We start from the raw sequence: 27236 nt of genomic DNA, 5'->3' as shown, positions 1-27236 counted from the left end.
TGTCGTCAAGTACCAAATACTATCCCTCTTGTCAGGCCTTAGCAACTTTCAACAGGACATTTTTGAAATTGATCCTTCCAAGTGTCCATCTATCCGAATACAATGAAAAGCAGTTTTCTCGCAAGTGGGAAAATATCACAAGCATCACATGTCAGTATTTATTTGCTGCTGAGGGCTATACCAAGAATTATAGGACCCTTCACTCAGGAGAGAAACAAACCAATTTCATTTTGAACTTGATCCAGTAGATGCTTTGGCCCAGTTTTAATTCTCACCACACTGGCAGTATCCTCTGTTCCCAGTTTCAAGAGAGCAGGCAGAATGCACAGGCACAGGTTTCCATATTTTGGAGAGATAAAACTCTGGTTTCATGAACAGTCAGCTGTGGTATGAAGTAGATCAGAGTAAAGAGAACAGCAATCTCCACACTTCTGTGGGGTGAACACTTTTATAGCTGAAATGGGAGACCCAGCTGGAAATTCCTTCATGTAAAGGTGGGAAGATCTGCTCCAAGCAGGAGTCCTACCATTTAACTCCTGTCAACAAGAAGTCTGCCAACTCTGTGAAAAAGAACTGATTTAATTGGCTGTAAAAACAATCTTTTGTAATTGAAGTGAATCTATTTCAGACCAAACCAAGTTTTAAGACAAATGTGTGCTAGGCAAGTGACTCTACAGTAGCCAGCAGAACAGCTACCCTCAGTACAAGCCACTTCTAGGAAGGAAACTAAGGCAACAGCAGGAGGAAAAGCTCCAGAGAGGCATCCTCCAGGGTAAAGCTGAGACAGAAGGAGGCCAAGAATTTGTTTCATTGACTGTGCATGATTCATTTGTTAGATGATAACATCACCTAAAAATAGCTGGCAGTGCTATGTGGGCACTCTGAGAGCACACATCTGTCTCCATCTCGTTACTCTTTGTCCAGCAATGTGTCTGCACATGCACATTCCATGTGCACAGAAACAATCGGCTGAGCCAGGATCGCTGCTCCCAGCCTGCCTGTGCTGCCCTGCAATCCCCACATCTCAGGGGGCACGAGAGGACCACACATCATTGGCAGGACACTGCACTTTGCTTGGCACTGAACTGTGGCTTGAAGGCCAAGTAACATTTGTTACGGGATTAACTTTAATCAAGATCTCAGAATAACTCTGGGATCTAATGATGGGTCAGTCAACTGCATGCAAAAGCTGCACATGCTAATGTAGCCACAGGAAAACAAAGAAGTAACTGATTTTTATTTTCAAACCAGAGGGAAAACCAAATTCTATCACATTAAAAGTCACCATTTAGCAAAAGGAAACTACAAGAAGAATACTGTGATCATCACACACTGAGATCAGAGGCTAAAATGCAGATATTGCAAGGAGCTGGTTTGAAAGTTATTTACTCCATTTTCATGAAGGATGTTTAATCTCCATTTTTCACTCCCTAAAGGTGAATAGAGACGGGGGAGAACAGAGAAGGGACATTGTCTAGTGTCCTCATGCAAGTTATTTGTACTTTTGATTCCCACCAAGCAAGCACCAACTTCAAATCCAAATCACTGGTGTGATAGGATAGCAGTGGATAGGAGCTCTTCCTTCCTATTCTGTAGAGTAGCAAAACAGGCTGACAGAAGTCACCCAACTCTGAAAAGCAACATTCTTGGCCAACTTTTTACCATAACACTTAGAAAATACACATTTGAAAAATTAATTCCTAGAGAATATCCTGTTCCATGCTGCCTAAGACTGATGAACATCAGCTGTCCACTATAAGAGATACACTTTGGGAAAAGCAAGTTCTTAAAAACAAGCAAGTGTCCTCATAGTTCAACAATCTAGAAAATAATCATCCCCATTAAACTGTTACCCTTCTTAATGAAAGCAATTTTAAATGTCCTGGTAGCATGCTTTACATGAGGATTTTTAACAGTTATCTCCCTTGCTCACCAAAAGCAATTCAGGTTTAGTCAAGCTGATCAGCCCTTCCCCAGAAAAGTTCACTTACCATCCAGAAAAGGGTTCCAATGGCAAATTCGGAATAGTGTTCTATAGTAGACAGTACACTGAATATTAAACAAATCAGCACCAGGAGAAATCTGTAAAAAGAAAACACTGCTTAGTGACATGTCAAGTTGAACTGTAAATCTAGATCTAGTTTTATTCTCTCTCTCATTCACATAACTTTTTAATCACAAATACTTGCTGTTAAATCAGTCGATTCTTCCTACTCAAATGAGCATCATCATTTTGCATTCATTCAGCTTTCAGAAACATGGAATAAAAATGACAAGAAGGCTGAACAGTAAATCAATAGGCAAATCTCACATTATCAAGTATATTTCTCAGGGAAGGTTGTCATAGTGAATGTTTCATGTTTCACTGATTGCTGAACAGCTTAACAAAGACACAAACGACACTCAGTGGGTTTTGGTAGCTTTTACATAAAAATTACAGGTGGAAAAGCTTATCAGCAAGAGGAAAAACTCGTACAAACAAGAGACCAGTGACAAGATGAATTCCTTTGGAGTTTTTCCATGGTCTCGCCCCAGTGGACATTTTTATGAGTATTCCAGAAGAAGAGATGAAATGCACCTTATCAAGTCCACAGCTGACACAAGCCCAGGAGTTTGGTCACTAAGCTTGAGGGCAGAGCCCCTGGTTAGTGGTGCCTGCACAGGCTACAGAACAGACATACAGGAATCTCATAAAACTTGACAGGAACAAACCTCAAGTCCTACACAAAGTGTGGGGAAGAATAAAACATGTCCCCCTGACCTCCCTTTCCCAGGCTCAATTTGTTTCCCTAATTCCCAGCTCCTGCCTCCTTCCCTCACACACACCCAAGGAGCAACTACAGACTACAGACTACAACACTTTGCCCTTCCTCCCTCCTCCTCCTCCTCACACTGCTCCACCTGCTCCACTGTGAGCCCTTCCATGAGCTGCAGTCCTTCAGGATAAACCTTCCCCAGGGGCTGAAGGGAATTTCTGGTCTGGAACCTGCAGCACCTCATCCCCTTTCTCCTGCTTCTCTCACCTCCATGCTCAGAGGTTGTTTCTCCCTTTTGCTTTTCCCTCTCTTCTCACAGCCCACTCTGGCTTTTGGCTTTTCCCCAGGAGCCTTACCATCTAAAGCTGGGGGCTCAGCAGTACATGTACACACACAGATATAAAGGAGCACACAATACACAATCCCAGCATCATTGAGCTTGGAAAAGGCCTCAAAGATCATCGAGTGAAAACATGAACCCGAAAATTCCAGGTCCACCACGAAACCCTAAGTGCTCCATCTACACATTTTCAAATGCTGCCAAGGATGGTGATTCCACCACTTCTCTGGGCAGCCTGTTCCACTTATTTACTCACAGATGCACTCCACATATATCTATATATAAATATATATATGTGTAAAGATAGATAGATAGATAGATAGACAGACAGACAGACAGATAGATAGATAGATAGATAGATCTAGAGAGACACAGCACAGATATAGGATAGAAAATAACTACTGCAAAGAACTACCTGGATATGGAAAATCCCCAAAACATGTTTGCCTCAGATGGAGGGTAGGCTGAGCCAACATTCTTTATGCAGCACATTTAAAGCATGACTAGAACCAGGGAAAATGGGACAGTGGAGCTCTTCAGCTCTCCTTTTTCTCTTTTTGGAGTGCCTCAGAGTTTTAGACTGCCTTGGGATCCCCCAGGAACACTGAAGAAGTGATAATGAACACTGGAAAAAATTCTTTGGTATGTTTGGTCTGATCATTCAGACACTGCAAGTTTGTGCTAACACAGGCAAGGAGAGACAGTTGTTTCTCAGCTGCCACATAGACAACAGCCTAAAACTGGATTTGAAGTTATAAAAAACAAAAGGTCCTGATTCCTTGCATCTGGCTCTGGAATAACTCTGACACTATTTAACCATAAGTGGAGATTTGAGAAGATCAGGGCCACCATTAATAAACAGATTTCATAAGTAGTGTTTAGAGCTCTACACGTACAACCTTCTCTGAATCAAGTTTGCATTTCTTCAATATTTACCTATCCTGATCCACAATATAAGGGCAAAGGGATCCAGATAATACATCTTAGTCAAGGGTAACAGCACCTTTAGCTCGGGACAGATCTTACCCATGCTGTCATGATTTATGAGTTCCACAACCCTTCACTCAGTCCTGCTACTCCTTTTGCTTCAACATGCACAAATTGCCAAATGCATTATTCACCAGTTTTACTCCCATTCCCAAAAGTTTATCTCTGAAAACAATGCTGTGTTACGGGGAGTACAGAGTATCTGTCCAAGGCATAATAAAACCGATTTATTGCTTCAATGAGCTGCTGCACTGCCCAGGAGATAAAGCAGCAGAGGTGACAGAACCCAGCATTCCTGGAGAGTGATGCTCCAAAAAGAAATTCAGAGCACAGCCTCGAGGACAGATACTGAAACACAAGCCAGCCCTCGGCAAATGGAATAGAACAAGTTGAAAAAGGGGTTCAAAGCATAAGGGTATTGCCAGTGTCCAACACTAGAAGAGTCGAGGCTTAGAAAACTGCAGAACCTTTGCCTTTTCTTAACACAGCAGCACTGCCTTCCATGTAAAGAACGTGCAGGTGTAAAAGTAAGGAAAGCAGGGTCATAAGAACCTCTTTTTCTTATGCATGTAATATGACATCACTACTGAGTACTCCACTCCATTGTGTGTGCTCCACCAGGGAGTTTCTTTATCCCAATACCTTTTCACTTCCAGTCAGCAACCCCAGTGATGGGTACATGAAGGAAGACACAAAAAGGTGAATAGACTTTTCCACACATCAGGACAGTGTTAAAGGCCCACAGAACTCTCCTGCAGCTCAGACAATCCTTCAGTTAATGGTCAAGGGAACATTTTAACTTGGCTTGTCCCTGAAACCAGCATATCAAACAACTCCAGCAGAGATGTTCAAAGAGTCAGGCACTTCCTCTGAGTACAGACTCTTAATTTCTTCCACATCCCTGCCATTTCAATTATATCCTTTCAAAATACCTTTGTGTTGTTTTACTGCACTTACTAGCAATACATAAAAATCCACGGAGAATTCACATTTTAAATATTTTCTATCAAGACCTTGAAGATGACAATGTACATTACACTTTTTCCACTCTAAGAGAAGCAAAGAGAAAAACCAATATTGTTACATATCCTGTACATATCATCACTACATCTTCAACCATATATCCTTTAAGGCTTCAGAAAAAGCAATTAAAAAGAAGTTTACCAAAAAATTGAGAAAAAAAAATATAAAAAGAGACAACCTGTAGGTGCACGGGGACGTAAAAGGGAGGACAATTGGTGTCTGAGGGACCCCAAACTGCCAACACAGCCTGCAGGTCTTGTAACTTCGAGCTACTTGTTGTTTCTCTCCTGGTTTTATGTATTGGGATTCTCTTTTTTTTTGTTTTTCCATTTCCAAATCACACACCAAAACCATTCAAAGGACTTTAAATTCACTTAATTTATGGCACTATATCCTCTGGCCAGTGAGTGTCACTCCTTCCCAATGAATAGCAAGGGCAGCTCACATGAGCTGAGTACAGATTCAGATGCAGTGGGGACAAATATAAGCACAAATTAATGACTGAGAGAGGGCATCAAGAACAGCAACCACCACAAAAGAACAAAACAAAACAAACCACACAAAACCCCCAATCAACCAACCAAATAAAAAGACCCCAAACATTAAAAGAACCCCAAAACAAAAAGCAAGCTCATTCACCTAGCCAACCAATAAGACATGAACTTATAGTGAAGACATTGTCCCAATAATCTCTAATCACAGCAAAGAGGCACAGAATCAATAGGTGTAAAAAAAAAGACTGCAATTATTTGTGTGGACTTAGAGGCACATACTGCAGATCCTGTTCTGCACAGCTCAGCAGCAAATTATGGTGGTGGAGCAAATTATTGTTGTAAGGAGTTTGTCACTGGAGAAAGATGTGTTTCAGTAAACAAAAAAATTCTCTTTCTGAGTCCACCATGGCTGAAAGATACAGCCCTTAAGTGTCCTTGGTTGTAAAACCACTCATCTCAATGATTTTCCCCATTGATGTGATGAGAAGACCATACTTATTTTCCAGCCAGGCAATTTATGTGGAGAGAAAAAGTGTTAAAAGACACTAAAAGTGCTAATAGTCACTCAGACAATTGTGCATCAAGGCCCTGTGGACACAGATCTCAGCATGTCCCAGATTGTCAGGATTTGATCTGGCCAGATTAAAGTGAGTGCCTGTAGGCTGCCTCATCTTGGAGCAACACATCCCCAGGGAGCAGCTCAGGAGATCTCCAGTACAAGAGCTATGCAATCTTGTCAGATGTTAAACAGGATTATCTCCATTTTATTCTTTCCATGAATAATAGGAAGTGAAAATTGTTCAGCTAGCACATAAAGCATTACCTAATACTTAGAAGATCCAGAACACAGAAACAAATATGCTTTTCTAGTGTGTATAGGTGCAGTAAAAAGCTGTCTGTTCAGTACTACAAACCAACCAACACTCTCAGTTCTACTGCTCAGAAATCCACTCAATGTGATTATCTTCTGCTGGCTTCCTCCAGGCTCTCTCTGAGTCTTTACTTTTTTTAGTCTTTTTTGAGTGCACAGAAGATGGTGCACAAGGTGCTTTGAACCAAGGCTTTCCCAATACCAAGAGTTCCTTTACTGATATCAACTCCCAAAAATGCTGGAAACTTCCCATACTACTGGTGCTTTACGTTTCAAACAAGTCTTCCTTTTCCTACATAATCCCAAACATACATGAGACACACTAACAACCCTGCTGTGGGCAGGCTGTCATCTCCATGGGGACACAGCAACCTGCTGAAGCAAGAGGGAATGGAAGAACATAATTACTATCCTGCACAACCAACATGGAAGTAGATCTGGCTATCCTTCACTGGAATTACTGAGAAACTGAATTTGAGACAGATGAGGAACAGTTTCTGGCATTCTCAGCCAGAGTCAGATAGACTTAAGAAGGTAATAAAAACAGGAGTGTGTCAAGGTAGATACAAAACCAAATACAAGCTGGTTCTTGGCCAGGCAGTGATCTCACAGTACATGATCACCTAACCCAGGTAGCAGTTCATGGATGGACACACCCTCAGTGTGAAGAACCTGAGACTGCTTTCCCTTTGGATTTGTACATCTGGAGGGGGAGGCAGGACAGGGCTGGAGCCTAGAGCCTTGAGGTGCTATTCAGGACCCACAGCCAGGGTTTAGCCACAGATGGTGATGTCCCTGTGTGCACTTGCAGCTCAGTGCTCACCACAGGCTGTTGGAAAGAAGCCACAGGTGGAGTTTGGTAAGTGGTATCTGAGTTATGACAAAAGTGCTGCAGACAAGTAGTGGAAACAAAGGTCAAGTCCTGCCTGCAGCCCAAGTAAATCCACTCCCAGAAAAACCAACAACTCTTCTGCACCTTTCCTCTAGCACAGTGGAGCAGCATCCTCTTCCCCCTCTGATATCTCTGAGCCAGCAGTCAGTGCATGCTGCCTTCACAGCTTCCTTTAAGTTGTCACTGTCACTGGGCCAAACACCACAATGCAGGTTAGCTTTGACGAGTCCACCCTTAAAGACAAACAGCTCAATTAGCTGCCAGCTGATGTGCAGAATCCAATAAGCTACAGCTCTCTTGCCTCTCAGGCAATGAGAAAAGCTCCGTGTGGACTGCTCCTCACAGCCTCTGGAATGCTAAACATAGCTCTAACCAATGACCTTTCTAAACACACTGGAGGAAAAAAGCTTGGGTGAGTGCCAAACTCCCTGTAAAGAGCTGGATGCACGGTGCCACAGGCAAACCTTCAGCAAGGCTCCTCACTGGGTTTGACAAAACCTCTGGGTTTGTCTCAAGCTCTCACTGCAGGTGTTGATTTGAGGGACAAGCTGTTCCTCTAAAAGCAGTGGCAAAGTCTACCAGTGTTAACTTGACAGCAAGTGCCAAACAGATCCTGGGTCTCCCTAAATATTTCTGATTAGGTTTCTGGGATAGCTATAGGTAAGGCAAGTAGATGGGTATATGTTTCATATTGCTGACTTGGGGTGAAGCTATTTAAAGCTTGTCACATGGCAATTTCCCTTTCCCCACCAGCTCCAGTCCGGCTTCCTCATGTTGCCCCTGTTATCAATACTCTCTCCTGCAAAGGACAATTCTCTGTGCTGTGAGGGTGAGAAAACGGGGTGTGATTGTTCACTTGCTTGCAGGGAGTTATTTACATCCACAGTTTTACATCCACAGTTTTACCTGCTGGCAGCTGTTCAGTTCCTAAAAAGAGGAAGTTAATAAGGCAGAGACATAAATAATTACCAGCTAGAAGATTTGGTCTACTCTTTGCTATCCTAAAGGAACTGATGTTCTCCTTTCCAGTACTTTGTCCTCTTTCATTGTTTCTGTGATTCCTGAGGATGTTGAGCCACAAATTGAGCTGTTACTTCCTTAAATACTTTTTTTCTTTTCTGCCATAGAGCTACTAAAAATAGTGAAGTGTTTCCTCTCAAAACACCTGGCTTTCTTTCCCTTCAACTTTCTTTTTTCTGAAGATGGAAATTTATTCTTCATCAGCTATTTTCAGAATCTTCCTCATTCTCTTATTGAGCTGAAAAAAAATATTTTACTTATCAGAGGAAAGAGGAGTATCTGAGAACCTCCCCTTTGGTTTCAGATTCTCCCATAACACCATTCACAGAAGATGAAATGTCATGCTTTCCCAAGAGACATCTTGTTAATGTAAACTAAATTTTAGTATTTCTTGATTTCTCCTCAGTTCCTTAAGCCTCAAATATAAACAAAAATACAACTACTTTCTCATCAATGCTTTTAGACCATCATCCTTAAATCTGTCCTATGTGTTAACTAGATTAAAGAGGTGGTCCTGTTAAAGGCTGCAAATTAGTGCTTCCTTATGTCCTGCTTCTCCTAAACATTGCTTCCTTTTGGAGAGCAGCTGGTGTGACTGGAAACATGTTTCTGCTGCTATTGTAGCCAGGGACTAATTCTGTTTAGTAGATATACTGACCATGAGCACATTTCACTGAAGCCTACAAACACTTAACACTGAGAGCAAAATTATGTCAAGCACTTTCTCCATAGTGAACCTTTTCAAGGTCATGCTATAACAAACTTATTTTTCCATGGAAGACAAGCCTAATGGAAGTTCTTAAAGGAGGAGTAGTCATAATTCCTCCTTTTAAGAACTCTTCTCCTTTTATGCAGAAAATAATTCCATTTCTAGCAAAAACTGTGCATATGGGGCTTTGTGTTTATCTCTGGAAGATAAATGTACTTGCAGTGCTGATATATGAGATGCTTGTGGGAATGTTATCTCTTGGACGAAAAAGAAGGGATGGGTGGGGAGGGGACAAACTTGTAAATTCACAGACATAGATATACTCCTTGGCAACCAAGTACAAAACAGTAGCTTTGTGGCCTTCTGGGCTTTACCAAGCTTCGTTGACTCTGCAAAGTTTTGTTCAGAGAAAAAAAAAACACTTTTAGAAAAATATGAGCTCTATAATGAAAGCAAACCAACAAAAATTATTATGGAATAGCTATCAAAACCTATGCACTGTAGTACTGAGATACCTGGACCATGGGTTGCTGATGATTTTAACACAACCAGATGTGTCCTGTTCCTGAGCTACTGTGTCTCTCTTCACTCTGTGAAAGCCCTGCAGGTAGATGACTACAAATGGCTCCTACATGTCTCCAGCTGAAAGGACATGGAAACACTGCCTTTTAGATTCCTTAGATAATCCTTTATTCTATCTGCTATTTTCTCCAGAAGAATTGAGCAGCCTAGTTTAGTGGAAGGTGTCCCTGCCCATGGCAGAGGATGGAACTCAATGATCTGTAAGGTCCTTTCCAACCCAAACCATTCCATGAGCCCAAGATACGAAGCCAAAATGTTCTGGCCAGTATCTATCACAGTATGGCAAAAGAAATGCAGTTGCTTCAGCTGGACTTAAAAGAAAAATGGACTGAATTGAGACTAATATGTCCACGTAAATCTATGTGCAACTACAGCATTGGAGCTTCAGCTTTTTTCTGGATGACAGACTACAGAGTTGTCTAAAGGAGACCAAAAGCTTTAAGTCAGCCTGCTGTTAGGGACAATAAATGAGTTTAGCAACAAAGTTCTTTGAGGGGCTCCAGCAGCATGGGTTGCTTTCTATTTTAACTGGTCATTTTGTGGCAGGAAAAGTAAGGAGAGCATTTTTCTTTTTTCACACTCTAAAAATGCATGTTCTAATTCCTGAGTGAATGAAATACTTTCTTCTGAATGGGACTCTGTCTCATGCTGAATAGCCATGTGCTTCTGGAAAACATTCCTGCTGCTCTGAATAAAACCTCACTCCTGGTCCTTACATATTTTTGTTATCCAAAGGAGTTTCTAAGTCATGAAGGGAAGGTTGTCCATGTGCCTTTGCTGGCAAGTTTTGATGTCTCTCAGTTCTCTCATAAATCTACTTCCAGGCTCCTGGGGTTTGATGTGTCTTTGAAAGGTCTCGTGCTTATCCATATGTGATCATACACAAATTAGATTTGGTTGGAAATTTTGGTAAAGGGGCAATTTTTCTGCTGAAAATACCAATCTGTTAAAATTAGAAATAGTCTGGGAATATGTTTTAATGGAAACCTGCCTAGCTTTGGACTCTACTAACAAGGAGCATGCCTAGCAGAGAATTTGGCCATATCCGATTTTCTTTTTTCTACCCCAGAGCAAAATATTTTCAGAGCTTTGAAGCCCTCAACCAAAGGAAAATTCTGCCTATCACATGGATGTACTGAGGATATCTGTTTTCAGCTGTCTCTTCTGGGCTCCACCCAGAAGTGTCCAATAGCCCATTGCACATAACATGAAGTTGCCCTCTTGGCTCCTATCAGAAATAAGTCAATATTTCTATAACACCAAGGGAATTTAAAATTTCACTTACAAATAGACTCAGCTGCATATACAGAATTATCACAAACAGGACTGGATCAACAGCTAAAACCAATGCTGTTCAAACCATAGCATGAGCCACACAGCCTACAAAAAAATCTTCCACTTGAAACCAACTTTCTGGATCTACTGACCCAAGCTGTTATACATTATTTATAAAATATCCACAGCTCCCATGGATGTGCACTTCACATTTCCAAACATCTGACAGCCTAACTTAATTGCTGTTCTTTGAAGAGCACTAAGATTTGGATTTTGCTTTTTCTGTGAGTTTATCTGGCAGTACTTCAGAACTGACAAACTTCATTCTTGCATCCCTCACAATCTCCAGGAGCACTGATCTTACTGAAACCTTTTATTCAATGCCCTGCCTTTCCTAGGATTTAAGCTCCTTGATTCTATTGAGTGCCCATATCTTCCACTGACATCTGTGCTTCTGTGTTTCTCTTGTTTTTTATCCCTGTATGTCTTGCAACCTTCCATTCTGATTCTATAGCTAAGACTTTCTAGAAGAGACATAATCAATTCTTTAAACAGTGAGAAAACCAGTCCATCATCATGACTTCAATGCTGATGATTCTGATACTTTTATCACCAACTTTGTAACACAAAGTCAGCAGGATTTTGTGTGTGATTTAGGACACACCTCCAAGGGAACAGGAAATTCCAACCACCATTCAAAATGCAACACCAGCTTCCTCATAGTACTCGCATTAAATAATGTTTCTTGGGTTCAGAAGCAGAAAAGGGAAAGAACGAATGCATATAATGATGCTGTGCAAATACATTCACTAAGTTAATGCCAGCTTGATCATCAAGGAGACACCTGAAACACTTTTTTTCCTGAATTTTGTATCATGTGGAGTCCACAAGTTAATGAGCACTTCTAACATTAACAACAAGGAATATCTTTTTATTTTGCTGGTTTCTGTAAAAACAGAGGGGTTTTTTTTCCACAAAAGCATAACCAGATTCCATCAATAACACCATAGCAATGTCAGGCTACAGTATTTGTTTTCACTACAGAAACAACATTAGCCCGTGGGGGCAGATTTAATGTATATTAATTGCTCAGATTATTACAAAATTGAGCTTCTAGAATAAGATGGATTGAATTTCTTACAGAAATCATGGAAAAAGTCATCAATAATTCAAAAAATGGAAACAGAACTTAGTCATTCTGTGGCTTTGTGCCTTGTGGTTAGATGACCGTGCCTAACACAAAGTACTCCCTGATCCAAGTTCTTCCTTAGGAGCTTTCCTAAAATCTCTCTCCTGAAAAGACTCCTTGGTGCCAAACAATTTAAAGGACTTCAAAGGGAAGTGTTTTCATCTTGGGGATATTAATTTCTCTCTCCTCTAGACAAATGTCTGTTTTAACCAAATGAGAAGAGGCACAGTATCTTTGACATGTCTCATGCCCTGTCCATGTTAGCTGGAACTCGCCAGCTGGCTCAAAAGTTTTTGGTAAGGCCCTTTCAGACATGCTTAGACAGCATGGTTATAGAAACCTCATTTCCTTAGGAAGAGAGGTTAAAAATTAATAACTACCCCCATGTATTTTCAGAACAAATCCTGGAGCTTTACAGAACCCTAATGACTATTTTCTTTAATATCAGTATGCCTTCATTAGCAACTTCAGCCATTCCACTGTCTCATCCAGCTGAACATGCAACCCTAAGCAGTAAGAGGAACATCCCACTTCAATGAATAAGGAGTTCTTGAGTTTCTTCCCTTCTATATTGCTCCTCTTTTTCATACCTGAAGTTCATCATTAGAGACATCTGCTTGGTACCCCTCAGTAGTTTGTACACAGATGAAACGTAGCCACTATAGTTCTAAACTGAAAACTTTGTCAGTGATATTTCTATATAAAATTCCAAATAAGTAATTGCTATGCTGGCAAGAAACACCATAATAATAATAATAATAAGCCTTACTCTTATGAAAGCACACCATGTCCAGAACTAAGCTGTGACATCAAGGTCAAAGCCAGAATCTCAAAAGCAGCCATGTGCTTATAATTACTCTGAACTTTAGTTGTTGCTTGTGTTGGTCATATTACAATCACATCATTGGAAAAAGCAAAATATCTGCTTGCATTCTAGAGATAATTGTGGAAAGGACAGAAACGGGAATTTGACAGTCCCTTTGAGATAAACAGTTATAAATAATGGGTTATATGCTCCATTTCCAGATAAAAACAGGAGCTGAAGAACACTGTGCTAACTTACTTCAGTTCACTAAAGAGCTGCTACACTCAAAGAATCAAAATATATGCAGGCAAGTGCCCCATTAAAAGGAACCACTAGACCCTTACATTTTTTTGCCTTTTAAAGTTCTTTACATCAGCAACAGTTGTATGCCAAACAAAAACAGAATATCAGCCAGAATGGTGGCTCTGAACTTCTGAAATTTCATTTAGGGAACACAACTAGCATTTCTTACGTGGAGTTGGAGGAAGTAAAAGAACCTGCGAAAGCAAAGTCTGAGGAGAAACAATTATAGGAAAAAATCGCATTTTTTAATTTGTCCAAATAATCTGAATTCACTTGTTTATGTATTAGTCACAGTGACACAGACATTGGTACACAGAATCTTTTCTAAAGGAAAAAACCCACTTCTGGCTAGCCCCCCCTTTTATAAACATGTTTTTGATCTTTTGTACTTTCCTCCCAAAGTTTTAAGTCTGTGACGTTATTGATGTTCACATTTTTGTAAGGATCATGCACTTTTAATTATTCAGCAGTAATTGTTCAGTTGAGTTTTTTTCAACAAGCTGCCAGGAACAGGTTTATATGTGTGCACATGTGCTTCTCTCTTTGAAGGAGCTGTGGGAGTCAGTCTGGAGGAGGAGAGGGGTAAAAAAGTAAATCTTGGGCATGTTTTCATATAAAACTGAGCCCACACCACAGCTCTCTGGTTGAGAAAAAAAAAGAAAAAAAAAAAACCCAAGGAAGTTTGCTTCATTCCATTCCAGTCTTGGCCAACTGCACTAGTGCTGGTTGCAGTTCCATTCGACCACTTGCTGACATGCTGCAACTCCTTAAGGTCCCAAAAGCTCCTCATTTCCTGCTGATCTAGATTCCTGCCATTACAGGGAGCTGATGAAGCGTAGGAGTGCTCCAGTGAGTGCCAGAGTTGTGCAGCAGAAATGTGTGTGCAGAAAAGAAGAAGGGAAGGTGACAAAGGGGCCTTTTGGCATTGGTGAACCCCCCTGCCAGTTCTTGGGAAACCATACTCTAGGGAAGACATTTTCCTTGTCTGTACCACACAATTCCCAGAGACAGGCAGCTTCCCATAGCCATTACCCTCTCTTAAGTCACCATTTGGAGGAGTTGTTTCCCCAGAAATCTCAAGGCAGCCTGCAGAGCAGACTTTATGGCTATCCAAACTCTGCATTTATGAAATGTTTTGCAGTCAAACCAGGTGGTCTACACTACTTGCCAGATGATTTGCTCTGTTACATTGAAATTATTGTGCACAATTTTATACAAAATTTAACAAGTGCTTTTGATCCACTGAGAAAACAACAGTGGGGCAGTGTTTCAAGGTGCTTAATGTGCAGTACTAACCTGATTGAAGACCATCCTCTCTTTCCCACTGGGGTAGGTTTCTGCTGGTGTCAGAAGTTGAACTGGCTATTCAAGTGAAACTCCACATTGAACTATCCAAGGACAGCTACAGCTGGCAGGAGCACGCTGAGTGCTGGGGGTGGACAAGGGGAGCAGAAGTGGTGCTGGCTTGCTAGCTGTTAGATCAGCTCACCTCCTCCCATAGGAGCTTATGGGATACAAAGACTGGTCTAACTTGAAGGACAAGCAAGGTCTAACAACTCATTTAACAAGTGGCCAAGCCAGCACAAAGTGACCTGGAACAGCTGCAACTTTTCAGTTAAGCTTTTGCAGTATTACACAGCAAGAAAATGGCAGGCCTGAGAACACAATTAAGAGTCCCTGGCCTGGGCCTCCCTCTTGCCTTGGACTTGCCTCCATTCCCAGCCAGTCTGGGTTTCTCCAGTGCCTGACAGCAGCCCTTCCAGCTGTGCAGACTCCAGGGGTGATGTGACATCCACTGGCTAAGAACTGGACTGGGACCAACAGCTCCTTTGGTATCTCCCCACAGCCATCACTGCTCCTTCTTCACTACTGACTTGGACAAGACTCAAATTAGTTGCCTATGGGTGAAAGGTTCCTTGTCCCATCATGAATTCCACACTCCTGCTTTTCTCTAGCTCCCAGCTGTCATGTCCTACCCCTCTTCCTCCCAGTGGCTCTCTGACCATTTTCAGCTGTCTCCTTTGTGCCTGTATCCAGCTTTCTGATCTCCACGACTTCTTCCTCTTTCCTTTGTACCTCCTGTTTAAGTCAGATTCTCTTTGTTCTTGAGCTACGCTGCTCTTGTATTGTTTTCCTCCAGTTTCAGCATCTCTAGCACCAGTCTCAGCTTCCACCACAAACCAACCTGGACCTCAGTGTCTCAATCCCAGACTCTCCTCTCTCCCTTTTCACCACACTCAGCATTAGCCAGTTGTCCTACTCCCTCACTTCTCAGTCCAAGGGAACCCAGGTTCCCTCTAAGTTTCTGGCTTTTTGACTGAAATATTCCTCTACCCAGGCAACAGCAACTGAAAAGACCAAAATTGGCAGTCCCTGCATGCTCCAGAAAAATGGAAAAGATACGGAAAGAGGATTGGACTGCAGTGAGCAGGGTGTAACTGAGGGGGAAAATACTGTGGATCCTGGGCATGTTCAGGGGTTTCCTGGCTGGAACCCACGCTGTGACATCGCCTCGGGCTGACACAAGGTGGCCCCTGTGGCTCACAGAACAGTGACAAGTGATAGCCAGCCAGGTGGACACAGCATTCCATGACTACAGTGGAGCCATTCCAGTAGTCACTAAATGGATGTAGGCTTCAGAAATATATCCATCACATAAGTAAGACTCCACCTGCAATTAAATGATTTAAATGTGTAGGCTTGCTTAGTAACATCACTTTTGTAAACAACTCATCACAAATACATGGTGTATTTTTCTTTCAAGAGAGAAAATACGAGGGTTATACCCTAATACCTGACATCTGGATGTGATTTAAAAGCAAGTGCATAGCTGAGTTTAGAAATGAACTCAAGCCAGGCACTTGCTGCTTTTTCTGGACTGAGGACCTCACATTAAACAGCTGGGCTCTAACACAGGTGATCTCCAGCACTCCAGGGCTCTTACACAGCCACAGGAATTGATGGTTAGGATCAATACATTGTCAGCTCATGGGGCAGCTGCTGCTCAAGCCCTCAGCTCCTGCTAAGTGAGATCCTCTATTCTGTTGGGCATTTTAGAAGTGAAGTATTTCACAGTCCTAAACTAGAAAAGTATCCAAGTGAGAAGGTTTTCAAGACTGGCAGGAGGGATTCTCAAACTCACCCCTTCAAATATTTTGTTTTGAAACCATAATTTCAACCTCCACTAAAACTCCAATAACTCCACTAAAATAATGCAAATTCTAGATTTAATTAGGCAAAAATAATTCCCTTTTCTAACACTTTTATAAAGTTCTGTAAGAACCTTGAGCTTATTCCCTTAAAAAAAACCAAAACTTTCTACAAATGTTATTGGTGATTATCTTTGTTATTTCAGAACGAGAAGAGGTCACCTTCTGGAGTACTGGCTGTTCCCTCACCTTGCCTGGTTTTGGAAAGTCAGGCTCTCTCTAGCAGAACTGACTCCAGATCAGAACAGACTCCAGTCCCTCTGGGACAGAAAGCTCCCCCAGGTTTGTCCATGAGTTGTGTGATCTTTGTGGCACATGAAGGACAGAAGGGACAGAGCACATCCAGCTCCTCCAGGCTACACAAATATCAGCAATGTACTTGAAAGTTTGGATTTTCTAGGAAAACAGTCATCAGCATCAGATGAGCTGCATTTAAGTTACCTCCAAACCCACGCATAAAACATGGGAAGCTTTTTAAAAATAAATTACAGGTTGTTCTAGTTATAAAATTAAGTGTATTTTAGATTAGTAGTTTGTTTTTTTTAATGTTTCACTGTAATGATATATAATTTTATAAGGCATGTTCTTTCCAAACTTGTTATTTAAATGAATACATCATGTAGTTACTGGGATAATTATTAGCAAAAATATCCTTGAGACAAAATGCTTGCCAAAAGATGTTTCAAATGTTTCCTTTCTAACAGCCACAAAGACAAATTACTTTTAAGAGCACTCAATTTACATATTCTTTCATGTAAGTTAGGAATCCTTAAAAAAAAGGTTGCGGTTGGTATTACCAATATTTTCTCCAACTTCCTAGTACTGAGGGGGGTGTATAGATTTTTATTTTTCCGTTTTATCTTAATGCCCATTTCAAAATAAAACAGTAGATATTAAAGGTCAACCTTAGTAGGGGATAAAAGCAACACAGATGATGAAACAAATGCATTTTAGCAAGATTAGTAGTCTCAAATAGGTTTAAATCATGACTATTCATATATTTAAATCTACACAAATCACATCTGTTTAGTCCTTAGGAATAATGCATGCTATAAGCATAGATCTTGAAAGAAGCTCTATCTTTTCACTTGGAGAAATTTCATGAATCAAAAAAATCCTTTCAAAAATACGTATATGATGTTGAAGGGGGAAAGAAAGCAAGTATTAATGAGAATATTTTATGCTAAATAGAAGCATTAGGGTTCATCCCTAGAATTACCATATATTTCTCTGGGCAGTTCCTGACTGCAGCTACTGATAATGGGTTTTTTTTTTCCCCAAATGCATTCAGGCCATAGTTTATCTCAGACAAACAGAGCGATTTCAACACTCTGCATTTCTTTAGGAAATATGCTAATTTTATAATAAAAGCAAGGCCTTTTGGCTCAGCTGGTCAGTAAACTTGCTCTGGTCTCAGTGAGAGCACAACTGGACCCTTTCTACAGCTAAGATGACAAATTATCTCCCTGCTAAGCAGCATTCAGAACAGTAATTGAGGTCTTGCTAAGCTTGACAGATACCATAAGCAACTCAAAGGGAACAGTAACAGCTGGATTAATATACTAACCACTGCTTTACAAGGGTAAATGGAAGCCTTAATTGCCTTCTTGCATGTACTACATACATGGTATAATGAAAAACATTTTGCTAAGTTTGTACTCATTTCACATTCACGACTATAAATCAATTCAAACTGGTAATGTTGTGTGTTTGTCTAACAAATTACTTGTTTTGGTTCTTTAGCATGAGCAAAACAAACTTACAAGAGCAGGATGTGTCTGATCACAGCTGGACCTGCCACATCTCCTGCTAAAAACTGCAGTGTCTGAAGCTGGAACAGTGTAAAGCAGCTCAATCAGCAATCAGAACTGCCAGGAGCATAGAGGATTTGCCCTCAGAAATACCAAATATACATGTACATCCTTGAAAACAAAGATCATTTGAAGAATAAAAACCCTTCTCTGGAAATGATAATGGACATTGTGGCTGATTTTTTTAGGAACTGGCTTTTCCATTGCCTTCAGGGGATAACTCATGCAACAGGTTTTGTGCCCAGGAGCTCAGGTACTGATTCCTGGCTGATTAAATGGGCAGTTTCAGATTTTTCTTACACCAAAGATCATGTGAAAATGTATGTACTTACACAGCAAAATGATAGATAAAGCACTTCCACCCACTGGGCCTCTCCAGGAAGTTGTAGACCCGTCCCTGGGTGCTGGTTTTGGTCAGATATTGGCTCTGGAAGCACTCCGGGGTCCGAGCCCTGCCAGCTCCACTGTCCAAGCAGGCTGCAGCCTTTGTGCCTTCCCCGGGGCTCTGGGCAATCCCAGATCCCTTATCCACGGAGGGCTCTGGGTTCAGTGCCACAGGAGAATACTGCATGGTGCCGAGGTTCCCCCTGACTTCCAACAGCGCTGCAGATTTGCTCTTTCCACTCAGAGTGCTCAGCTGGAGAGCAGAGCCCCGATCCTGCCCACGGTGGTTGCACACCGGGTACGCCGCAGCTCCTGCACCAGCGCACGACATCCCGCAACAACACACAGGTATTGCTGTCTCTGATCAATATTTAAAATCATGAAGGAGGGATTGGATGTCTTCCCTGCCCAGGGTTCTCCAGCAGCTGATAAGATGACTTTGTGCTGTTATCATGGAGCTTCTCTGGGACACAAGTGTGAGATGCCAGCCTGTCACCTGCTGTCACTCACAGCCTCTGAAATTAAATCAGAAAAACCTATGAGACAGTGACATGTGCTTGACACCAGAAAGGAGTCTGAGAAAGTAAAGAGGTTGAGACTCTTGGAGGAAGGAAAGAAAATTAATTTTCAAAGTGACATTGTTAAGAAGGAAGCCTGGAACTATTTAAACAGTGCAACACTTGTACAGCAGCAGAGACTTGAGAGCTGATCCTAGCAGATCACTTTAAGCTGAGCAGTTCTTGAAGCATCCTGATTAGAGATGAAGTGTTGCCCAAAACACACCTGAATGAGGCTTTGAACTTCAACATCTACACCTCAGGAAAACTTATCTAGAGCATCAATATTATGGGAAGATTTTAAGATTTAAATTATTTCAGTCACCTCACAGAATCTGATTTTGCAGTCCACAGTACCGTGGAACAATTTTTCTCAAGTGTAAAAAAGAGGATGCCATTAATGATAACTAATACTGGGAGGCTAATATTGCTACAAGGGAAAAGATAAAAGACTCCTGGCCTGATCCTCGATTTTCTTCAAGCCCTTTCATGTTTGCAGGTAATTTTGCTACTCTCAAATAAGTACCTAGACAAAATAGAAAAGACAATAGGGTTCTTCTAGATCAATATGTATTTCATGAAGCAGACTTAAATTGTTGCTAATACAGAGCAGCACTTTCTTAGCAGCAATATTAATAATTTTGTGAGACTGAGAGTGGATGTCTTTTTTTTGTACTGCTTTATTTCTTACACACCACACTCAGAGTTACTTTAGCCTCAGCAGAATATTTTAGAGAGAGAATTTCAGCCTTCACCCCCCCCATTATTTTTTAAATTAAACCTACTTTTTGCTGTTCCTTAAAGCTCCTCATGTGTAGTGAATGAACTCCCATTGCAGATTGTTCCATCTGAACAGAACCCTCCAAGTTATTCCACAAAGTATTTAAATGCATACATTTTAACATGACTTTTTACACAGGGCTCATGGAAAGGTGAGCATCAGTTCACACTTCCACATCAGTCCTAGAGCAAAGAGAGAAATACAAGAGAAAGCTGTTCTCTGAATTAACAGCTGGAGGGTGCAAACATTAAAGCACAAAGCCCTTCATCCACACCAGCCTGCAGCAGGTCCCTAAGAAGCACCTCCAAGAGCATCCGTTCGCTTTGGGATGCTGAGGCTGCCTGGACAAGGCTGGCTGTGCAGAGCAGCAAACACAGCTCTCTGGAACACCTTCCCTGGGCTGCTCCATGCACACAAGGCATCCCACGGACACGGCACACAAAAACCTGAAACCAGCTGGCAAACAGCACCTACTTTCTCCAGGTGGATCCCTCTCCTGGCAGCTGCTGCACACCGTGGAGTCCCTGGAGAGGTGCAGGACAGGAGCTGCTGCCCGGCTCTGCCCACAGCTCCCCAAGTCCCACCCTGAGCAAGGCAGGAGCCCTCCCTTTGGGCTGCCTTATATGGCTGCTCCTGCAAAAGGCACAGAAAGAACAGTTTGGATGATTTCAGAGAGAAGTTACTTCTGCCTCTTCCTGCTGTCAAAACCAGCAATCACAAGCAACAGCTTAACTTCCCTCCCAGTCTTTTTCTTATCTACAGACACTTCATTGCAATGCGTTAAAAGCAGCCTTTCCTTACTGTGCATCTTTAAACACTGAATTAGGTGATGCCTGTGACAGGCTAGAGGCTCTGCATCCTCCTTTCATACTGGGAAAATCTAAACAGCAGCTTCAGTTGCTCAGGGCTTTTTCCATCAAAGTTTTGACAAAGCCAAAAGCAGTGCTTCATTGTTACATCAAGTAATGGAAAATCAGGGTTCTCTCAGGTCATTTTTTGTATTAATTTGCGAGGAAGAGAGTCCCAAATATAACCATTCCAGCATCTAACTCCCCATTTTATTGTTGACCTCTGTAATCGAGAAGGAGAAAGTGTTTACTGCTATTTCTCTCCTTTCCTCCCTCCTGTAGCAGAAATCAGACTGTTGTCTGCAACACCATCATTCCAAACTTAAGCTTCGCACTTTTCCAGAGCCAGGAGTTTGAGAATGGAACAAAGGTACCCCTTTCACCCTATGGTTATCATCAGTGGGGAAATGCTGCCATTGCATATAGTCTTCATTTTTTATCATAATTGTTCATGGGGCTAAGGCATCTCTTTCCTTGGAATGATTATTCCAGAAACTTATTTCCTAATTTCCCAGTTATATTTCCAAACCACTGCAAAAACTTCTAAACAAAACAAAAACTCAGACCCTTTTAGTTGCTTTCTTTTTTGCATGTAGTCTGACCTAAAAGCCAACTCATCCAGAACATTTTCCTTGGATGCTGTGTTGCTCAGTTTACCCTGTGCACAGAATTGAATACGTTATTCCATACACTACTGCAGGTGAATGGTTATTGAGAACTGATACCTGACTGGAGCCACAAAAATCCTTCTCCAGGTTTTTGCTTCTTCCTGAAATGCTTGCTGCATCAATTAATATTTTTATACTCTGTACTCTATTAACTTTTCCAGACAGTAATTTGCTAAATGGAAAAATTGCCATCTCTCCTCACCCGTGACCTCTCCTGAATGTAATTACTCAAGCTCTACAAAACTAGCTAAAGTATGGAAGGGAAAAAATATTCAAAAAACCTCAGCAAACCAAACAAAAACCCCCAACCAACCAAGAAGTAATTTTTGTGGATATTTTAAGGTTAAAAATAAGTTTACTTTGAGGGAATAGTAGTACCCAGCATTATTGCAAATGCAAAAACTCAATGTAATAGCAGCAGGTTTGAAACCCTAGCAGAAATAGAAACCAGAGCACATAACTCCTTTTTTTTTGGTTGAGGAAAAGATGATTTAATGAGATTTTAATAGACTCTAATATTATAGATTTTAATAGCAATGTGGAAGACTTGAACTCATTCCTTCACACATCCCCAAAATCAGTATATCACATCTTTGGGTCAAAATCTCAAAAGGCAATTAGTCACCTCACTAATTTATGACCTACATCAAACATATGATTCCAGGAATGTCTAAATGCTGAAGTGTTCACTGGTAACTATAGAGGCACACAGCATCCTGCAACTGTGTATATACAGAAGCATGACTTCTGTGGCTGGGCTCACATCATGTGTTTAACTTTGGTGGGCCTGGTGCCACGCCTGTACTCAGAGAGCACATCTTCCTCACCCTGACAGCACTGCACTTAGCACTAGACTTGGGAATTTACAACCAGAAGGCCAGGATGGGAAGGCACAGAGAAATGCTGGCTCTGAGATGCATTTTTGAGCCCTTTCTTGAGGAGGAGGCACTTCTCAGAGACAAACCCAAACACAGCACCACTGGCACCAACCATCACTGTCTCCTCTGGGGGCTGTGTTTTAGAAGGAAAGTGTTAATGAGTCATGCGAGAGACAGATAATATGGAACCCATAATGCTAGAAAATATCTTCAAGAGTAAATAATAGATGAGACTTGCAAAACATTCCCGTGCCCCTCTGTCCAACCCAGATTCCATTCCCTGGATGTAAGCTCTCTGCATCAGTGCTCTTGAAGATCTGCTCTGGATCTGCAGCACTGCCAGAACTGATAGCCAGGAGCTGGACAGTGCTGAGTGCCACACGGCCCTCTGGGTCAGCTATGGGATCTTAACAGTGATCACAGCAGGGCACAAACCCAGCCAGTCGTGTGGCTCCAGCTGGTGGTGCCCAGAACTCCTTTAAGGGGGCAAAATTCCAGCCCTTGCTCTCTGAATCAGCTTCCCAGCCTGGTGGGCTCTTACAAGGGACTGTAAGCAAAGGTAATTAAGAAAGGGGGCTTTAGCTCTGAGTTCACTTAACAGTACTTTTTATTTTTGAACTGTAGGTTGAAAAATGGGGCAATATTTGCCTTGCCAATCTGTTGCCCAGTTCAGTTGTCTGTGGAGCACTTGGCAGTCCATTTAATGTGCACCATGAACACCATTATTCTCTTTCACCAGGATATGCTGAATGTAAACTAAGATTATCATGACTTGTACACTGTGGTATTGGAAAGATGGTGAATGTCCAGACTGAGACACTGGGCTTCCATTCTCTCCAAAAGTTTGCCAAGTGAAATGTATTGTAGCATTTCACCAGAGAGGGAAAGATATGATGTGATAAATTGTCTTTTATGAGTGCTGGCAGTGCTCCATTATTTTTGTATTAACATAGATAGTCTACAAGGCTGACTGCTTGACCCAGAGTAGTGCCTAAGAATTCCATAAATCTCTCATTTCCACAATGGAATGCCTGTAGGAAATTAACTTGACTCCTGCACTTATGAAGATTTTTTCCTCTCTGTTCAAACTAAAACTAAAATATTTTATTTGAAAAATGAACAGAAGATGCAAGTTCTTCAAGAAATGCCCGAACTTCTTAACAGCTGTGATGTGAAGAAATTGCCAATCTCATAGCATGATGCACATCATTAATGCAGGGATCTTAGAATTATCATAAATGTATAAAATCTATACTAAATCATACGGTAAGATCTAAACTATTGTTGTTATGCTGACTCTAATAAACTCTGCCTGATGGAAATTTAAAAAAATAAAGCAATTAATTCGCATGATCGTTAGAGGGAGAACTAGCAGCAGCTTTCAGATCAGGTTGTCTTCCTGTTCCTACAACACCTGTTCCTTTCATTTCTTGAAAATTCATCAACATTGTAAGCACCTGGGCCTAAATATTATTCTGAAAATCTCTAGTTCTGCTTTTGACTGGTTGATTAAAAAGCTATTCAGCCACTTTTGATCAAACAGAGGAAAATAGGCAACTCTTTTAAAATAAACCCATCCCAAAATGAAACCAAAATACAACACCTTGTGTACCTGAACCATACCCTGAGGATGCATCCCTTTTCAAAGGATGTTCAGTGGTACCCATGGGATTCAGCATCCTGGAGAGTGCAAAGAGACCCTGCCCAACAAGCCCCTGCCCTGCCCCAGACCCCCACCCACCCAAAAAACACATCTCACCACCATTAGGTAACTAAGAGGGACTCCAATGCCTGTTTTTCTCTCATTTTTACGAGTGCTGATGAGTCCACAGCCATCCAACACACATCTCCTTAAAAAATCCCCAAAAAACATGCGTTTTTAATTTCAGCAAGGATGTCATGCATTCAGCTTATCTTTGTGCGTGTGTGCATGCATATGTGGAAAATCTCAGATAAGCAAATCACTTGTGTGGCTTAATTATTATGCCACAGTTGTTCAGGGTACATTTCAGTTTTCCATGAAGAATACACATACTCTGTGCCTCAGTCTCTTAGCTCAGCATCCTGTTGCTATTTTATGTTGTCTCCCACTACAAGCAGGGGGGACATGAAAGCTGAAGAACCAGGTGAAAGAGCTGACGAAGTGTGTTTTCCTCTACCAGAACTGGGAAAGTTTTGATTCCATGACTTCTGCACCATAGTTCAGCAAAGTTTCAAGAGCACTAATTTCTATTAGACAAATGGCAACTTCACAGGGTCCTGAACCTATTTGCCATTTGAGACACTGTGGGAAATCAAACAATAATTATAATGCATTCCATGAAAGTCATTTTAAGAATGATGCAGCCAAATGCCACTGTTCTCATGTTATTCCACCTGGACAATCTTGGTGTACAGTTTAAGTGCTTCATATAAAGCCAGAGCATTTTCAATATCTGGATATTAATAAAGCAGATGAACTTAAACTGCTACCATGTAGGGCAAAGTATCTGTTGTTATGCTTATGTTGCATTAGACAAAATTACTGCATGAAATAGGTTCCCTATGGGCACTGCTGAAGGGGTAACTTGATAGGAGCCACAGAGAACCTTCAAATAATAATAGGCAATATAAATTCTTGCATAGTGAACCTCAGCTGTTACTTGATTCCTTTCTTCAATTATATTAAGTGTCCCAGCATTGTTTGATTGGGTTTGTTTAAATCATTAGTGATGCACTGGAGGAAAAGGATACTGTTATTGGTTCTAGGGTTGTAATAGAATACCATGAAAAGTAGGTGCTTATTTCAAGTATATCTGAAAAGATTGACCAAAATAGAACTATTACTTCAGGAGAAACTCTTTACATAGGAGCTGTGTGTTATAACCAAAGAGGCAGTTTGGAAAGATGACAATGATCCTTTCAGGGTAAGCACAGATGGGAATTTTTACATTTACGTGTATGAGTTTAAAAGTGACTAAGACATTTTATTAATTTTACCTAAAGTTTCCATAAATATTCTTTTCTGTGAGCCGTGGGCTCTTTATATAACCTTCAATTGATTACCAAGCTGATATTAAAGTGCAGTAAACTGAACCCGAAATTCTTAACGTACCGGGCCAAATTGCCTTCTTTCTTTGCTAAACTGGAGCCTCAGGCAGTAACTCTTCTGAAATTATTCACCTCATGCTCAAAGTGAAGCATATTTTCTTAGTTCCATCTCCTGTAATTTTTTTGAGAGGGCTGCTTATTGCTCTCTGGCCGTTCTAAACCCCTCACTGCTTCCAGAGCACATAACACACAGTGCACACACGCAGCATGACCAGAAAGCCGGGCTTAGTGCTCTGCAGGCATTTAAAGAGCACAAGCACAAAGGCTGGCCAAGGGTCTTCTCACTGCATGCCAAGCAATCCCAGTAAGCCAGGCTGATTTAGCTCTCCTACACACAGCAGGGTGGAGAGCTCCCTGGTGAGTACGACCCCACTGCTCTGGGTGCTCAGAATGTCACCCAGGACCTTTCCAGCAGATCCTACATTCTTCCCAGAATTAATACATTCAGCTGGATATGATGAGCTCAGCAAAGACACTTGGCATCTGAGGCACTTCAGTTTTGTCCACATTTTGGAAATCTGGGACTGTTTAGCTTGGCAGAATACAGGGAATCTAAACAAAGGTATCTGTGATAAGATCTGTTTAAAATTTGTTGTAGAAAAGAAGCTGCCTTGACAGTAAGGATTGTGGAAGAAGTGAGTGAGCTTGAGAGCTGTGTGTTCTAGCAACTAGAACATCCCATAAATGTTTCTTTAAAAGCACCCTCCTGAAGATGGAGGGTGTTAATTTGATTTTCATCTGGAGTAAAATCTACCAAAAGCAGCAGTGTGCTGAACATGGATCACTCTCCTGAAAGCTGACTTGTAAACAATAATTGTGACTTACTGTCTTTTTAAGAAAGCCAGGAAAATTTGGGAGACATGCAAGTGACCCACACTGAAGTAATGAAATAGGAACTCCAAGCTAACATATAACACCTGCAGCTGATCTTGTTCTGGGACTGGCACTACATGCTTTCAACAACAAAAGGTCTCTTCTTATGTTACCCTAATGTGGAAAATAAGATAAAATTGAGTGGTTTCTAAGTAAGAATATTCTAAGTGAGAATACAGAGCAGGACTTCAGAAGGCCAGTAAGACCAGCTCAAGGCATTGTTGAGTAGTTGTAAAATGCCTTAATTACATTAAGTACCACTGTAAACCAAAGAGTTGTCCAATTCTGAGCACTGACACCACTCTTCATGTGATATTCAGGTGCAAAAACTGACTTGCAACGTGTCTGTCCCGAGGATGTATAGGAGCAGAGAAGTGTGGAAATACACAGCATTTCTCTTGGCCTTGACAATGACTCGTCATAATGAGGGCAATGGGGTTCACCTGACAACTGAAAATGGAGATGCAAAGACTCTTTTTTAATTGGAAAAGCAATTATTTATAAGAGATATTTGTGAATGAATTAATATATTATTCAGTGCCTTTTTATATCCCATATGTACAACATGACCAATGTATAGCCTCTAGAGGTATGTCCACGCTCCTTACTTTAAAAAAAAAAATGGACTTAAAAATTCATTTTTAGTTCAGGATATAAAATCTTCAATTTTCAGGTTCAGGATAGATTCAACTTTTTTGGGTACTCAAGCCCAAGTGCTCACTCAGATACCTTGCTGTCTTTGACCTCTGGACATGTCAGAATTAACTTTGAGAATACAAAGACTTACATAATTTAAATAATTCAACTTAGCTTTGAACATTTATTGGGCATTGCTACTAAAAATTCCATCATCTCTTTCTTTGTCCTTTTTCCATCAGCTGTTAAAAATGG

At 41.2% G+C, this 27236-nt stretch overlaps 1 protein-coding gene across 1 annotated transcript in view; it reads right to left on the bottom strand.

The window, feature by feature from the left end:
* The window catches only part of LOC106855798 (potassium voltage-gated channel subfamily KQT member 1-like), a 408060-nt gene extending 389079 nt beyond the window's left edge, over positions 1–18981 (bottom strand). Inside the window, exons 1-2 of the mRNA XM_014880742.2 lie at positions 18599–18981; positions 1992–2082 (exon numbers count right to left, since the gene is read on the bottom strand). Coding sequence (XP_014736228.2) covers positions 1992–2082; positions 18599–18981 — 474 coding nt within the window. The remainder of the gene's footprint in view (positions 1–1991; positions 2083–18598) is intronic.
* Positions 18982–27236: the final 8255 nt, after the last annotated feature.

The sequence above is a fragment of the Sturnus vulgaris genome, chromosome 5 (genome assembly GCF_052056855.1).
Source record: "Sturnus vulgaris isolate bStuVul1 chromosome 5, bStuVul1.hap1, whole genome shotgun sequence".
Classification (NCBI taxonomy): domain Eukaryota; kingdom Metazoa; phylum Chordata; class Aves; order Passeriformes; family Sturnidae; genus Sturnus; species Sturnus vulgaris.
The sequence above is the reverse complement of the archived record's forward strand: the minus strand, read 5'-3'. Positions and strand labels throughout refer to the sequence as shown.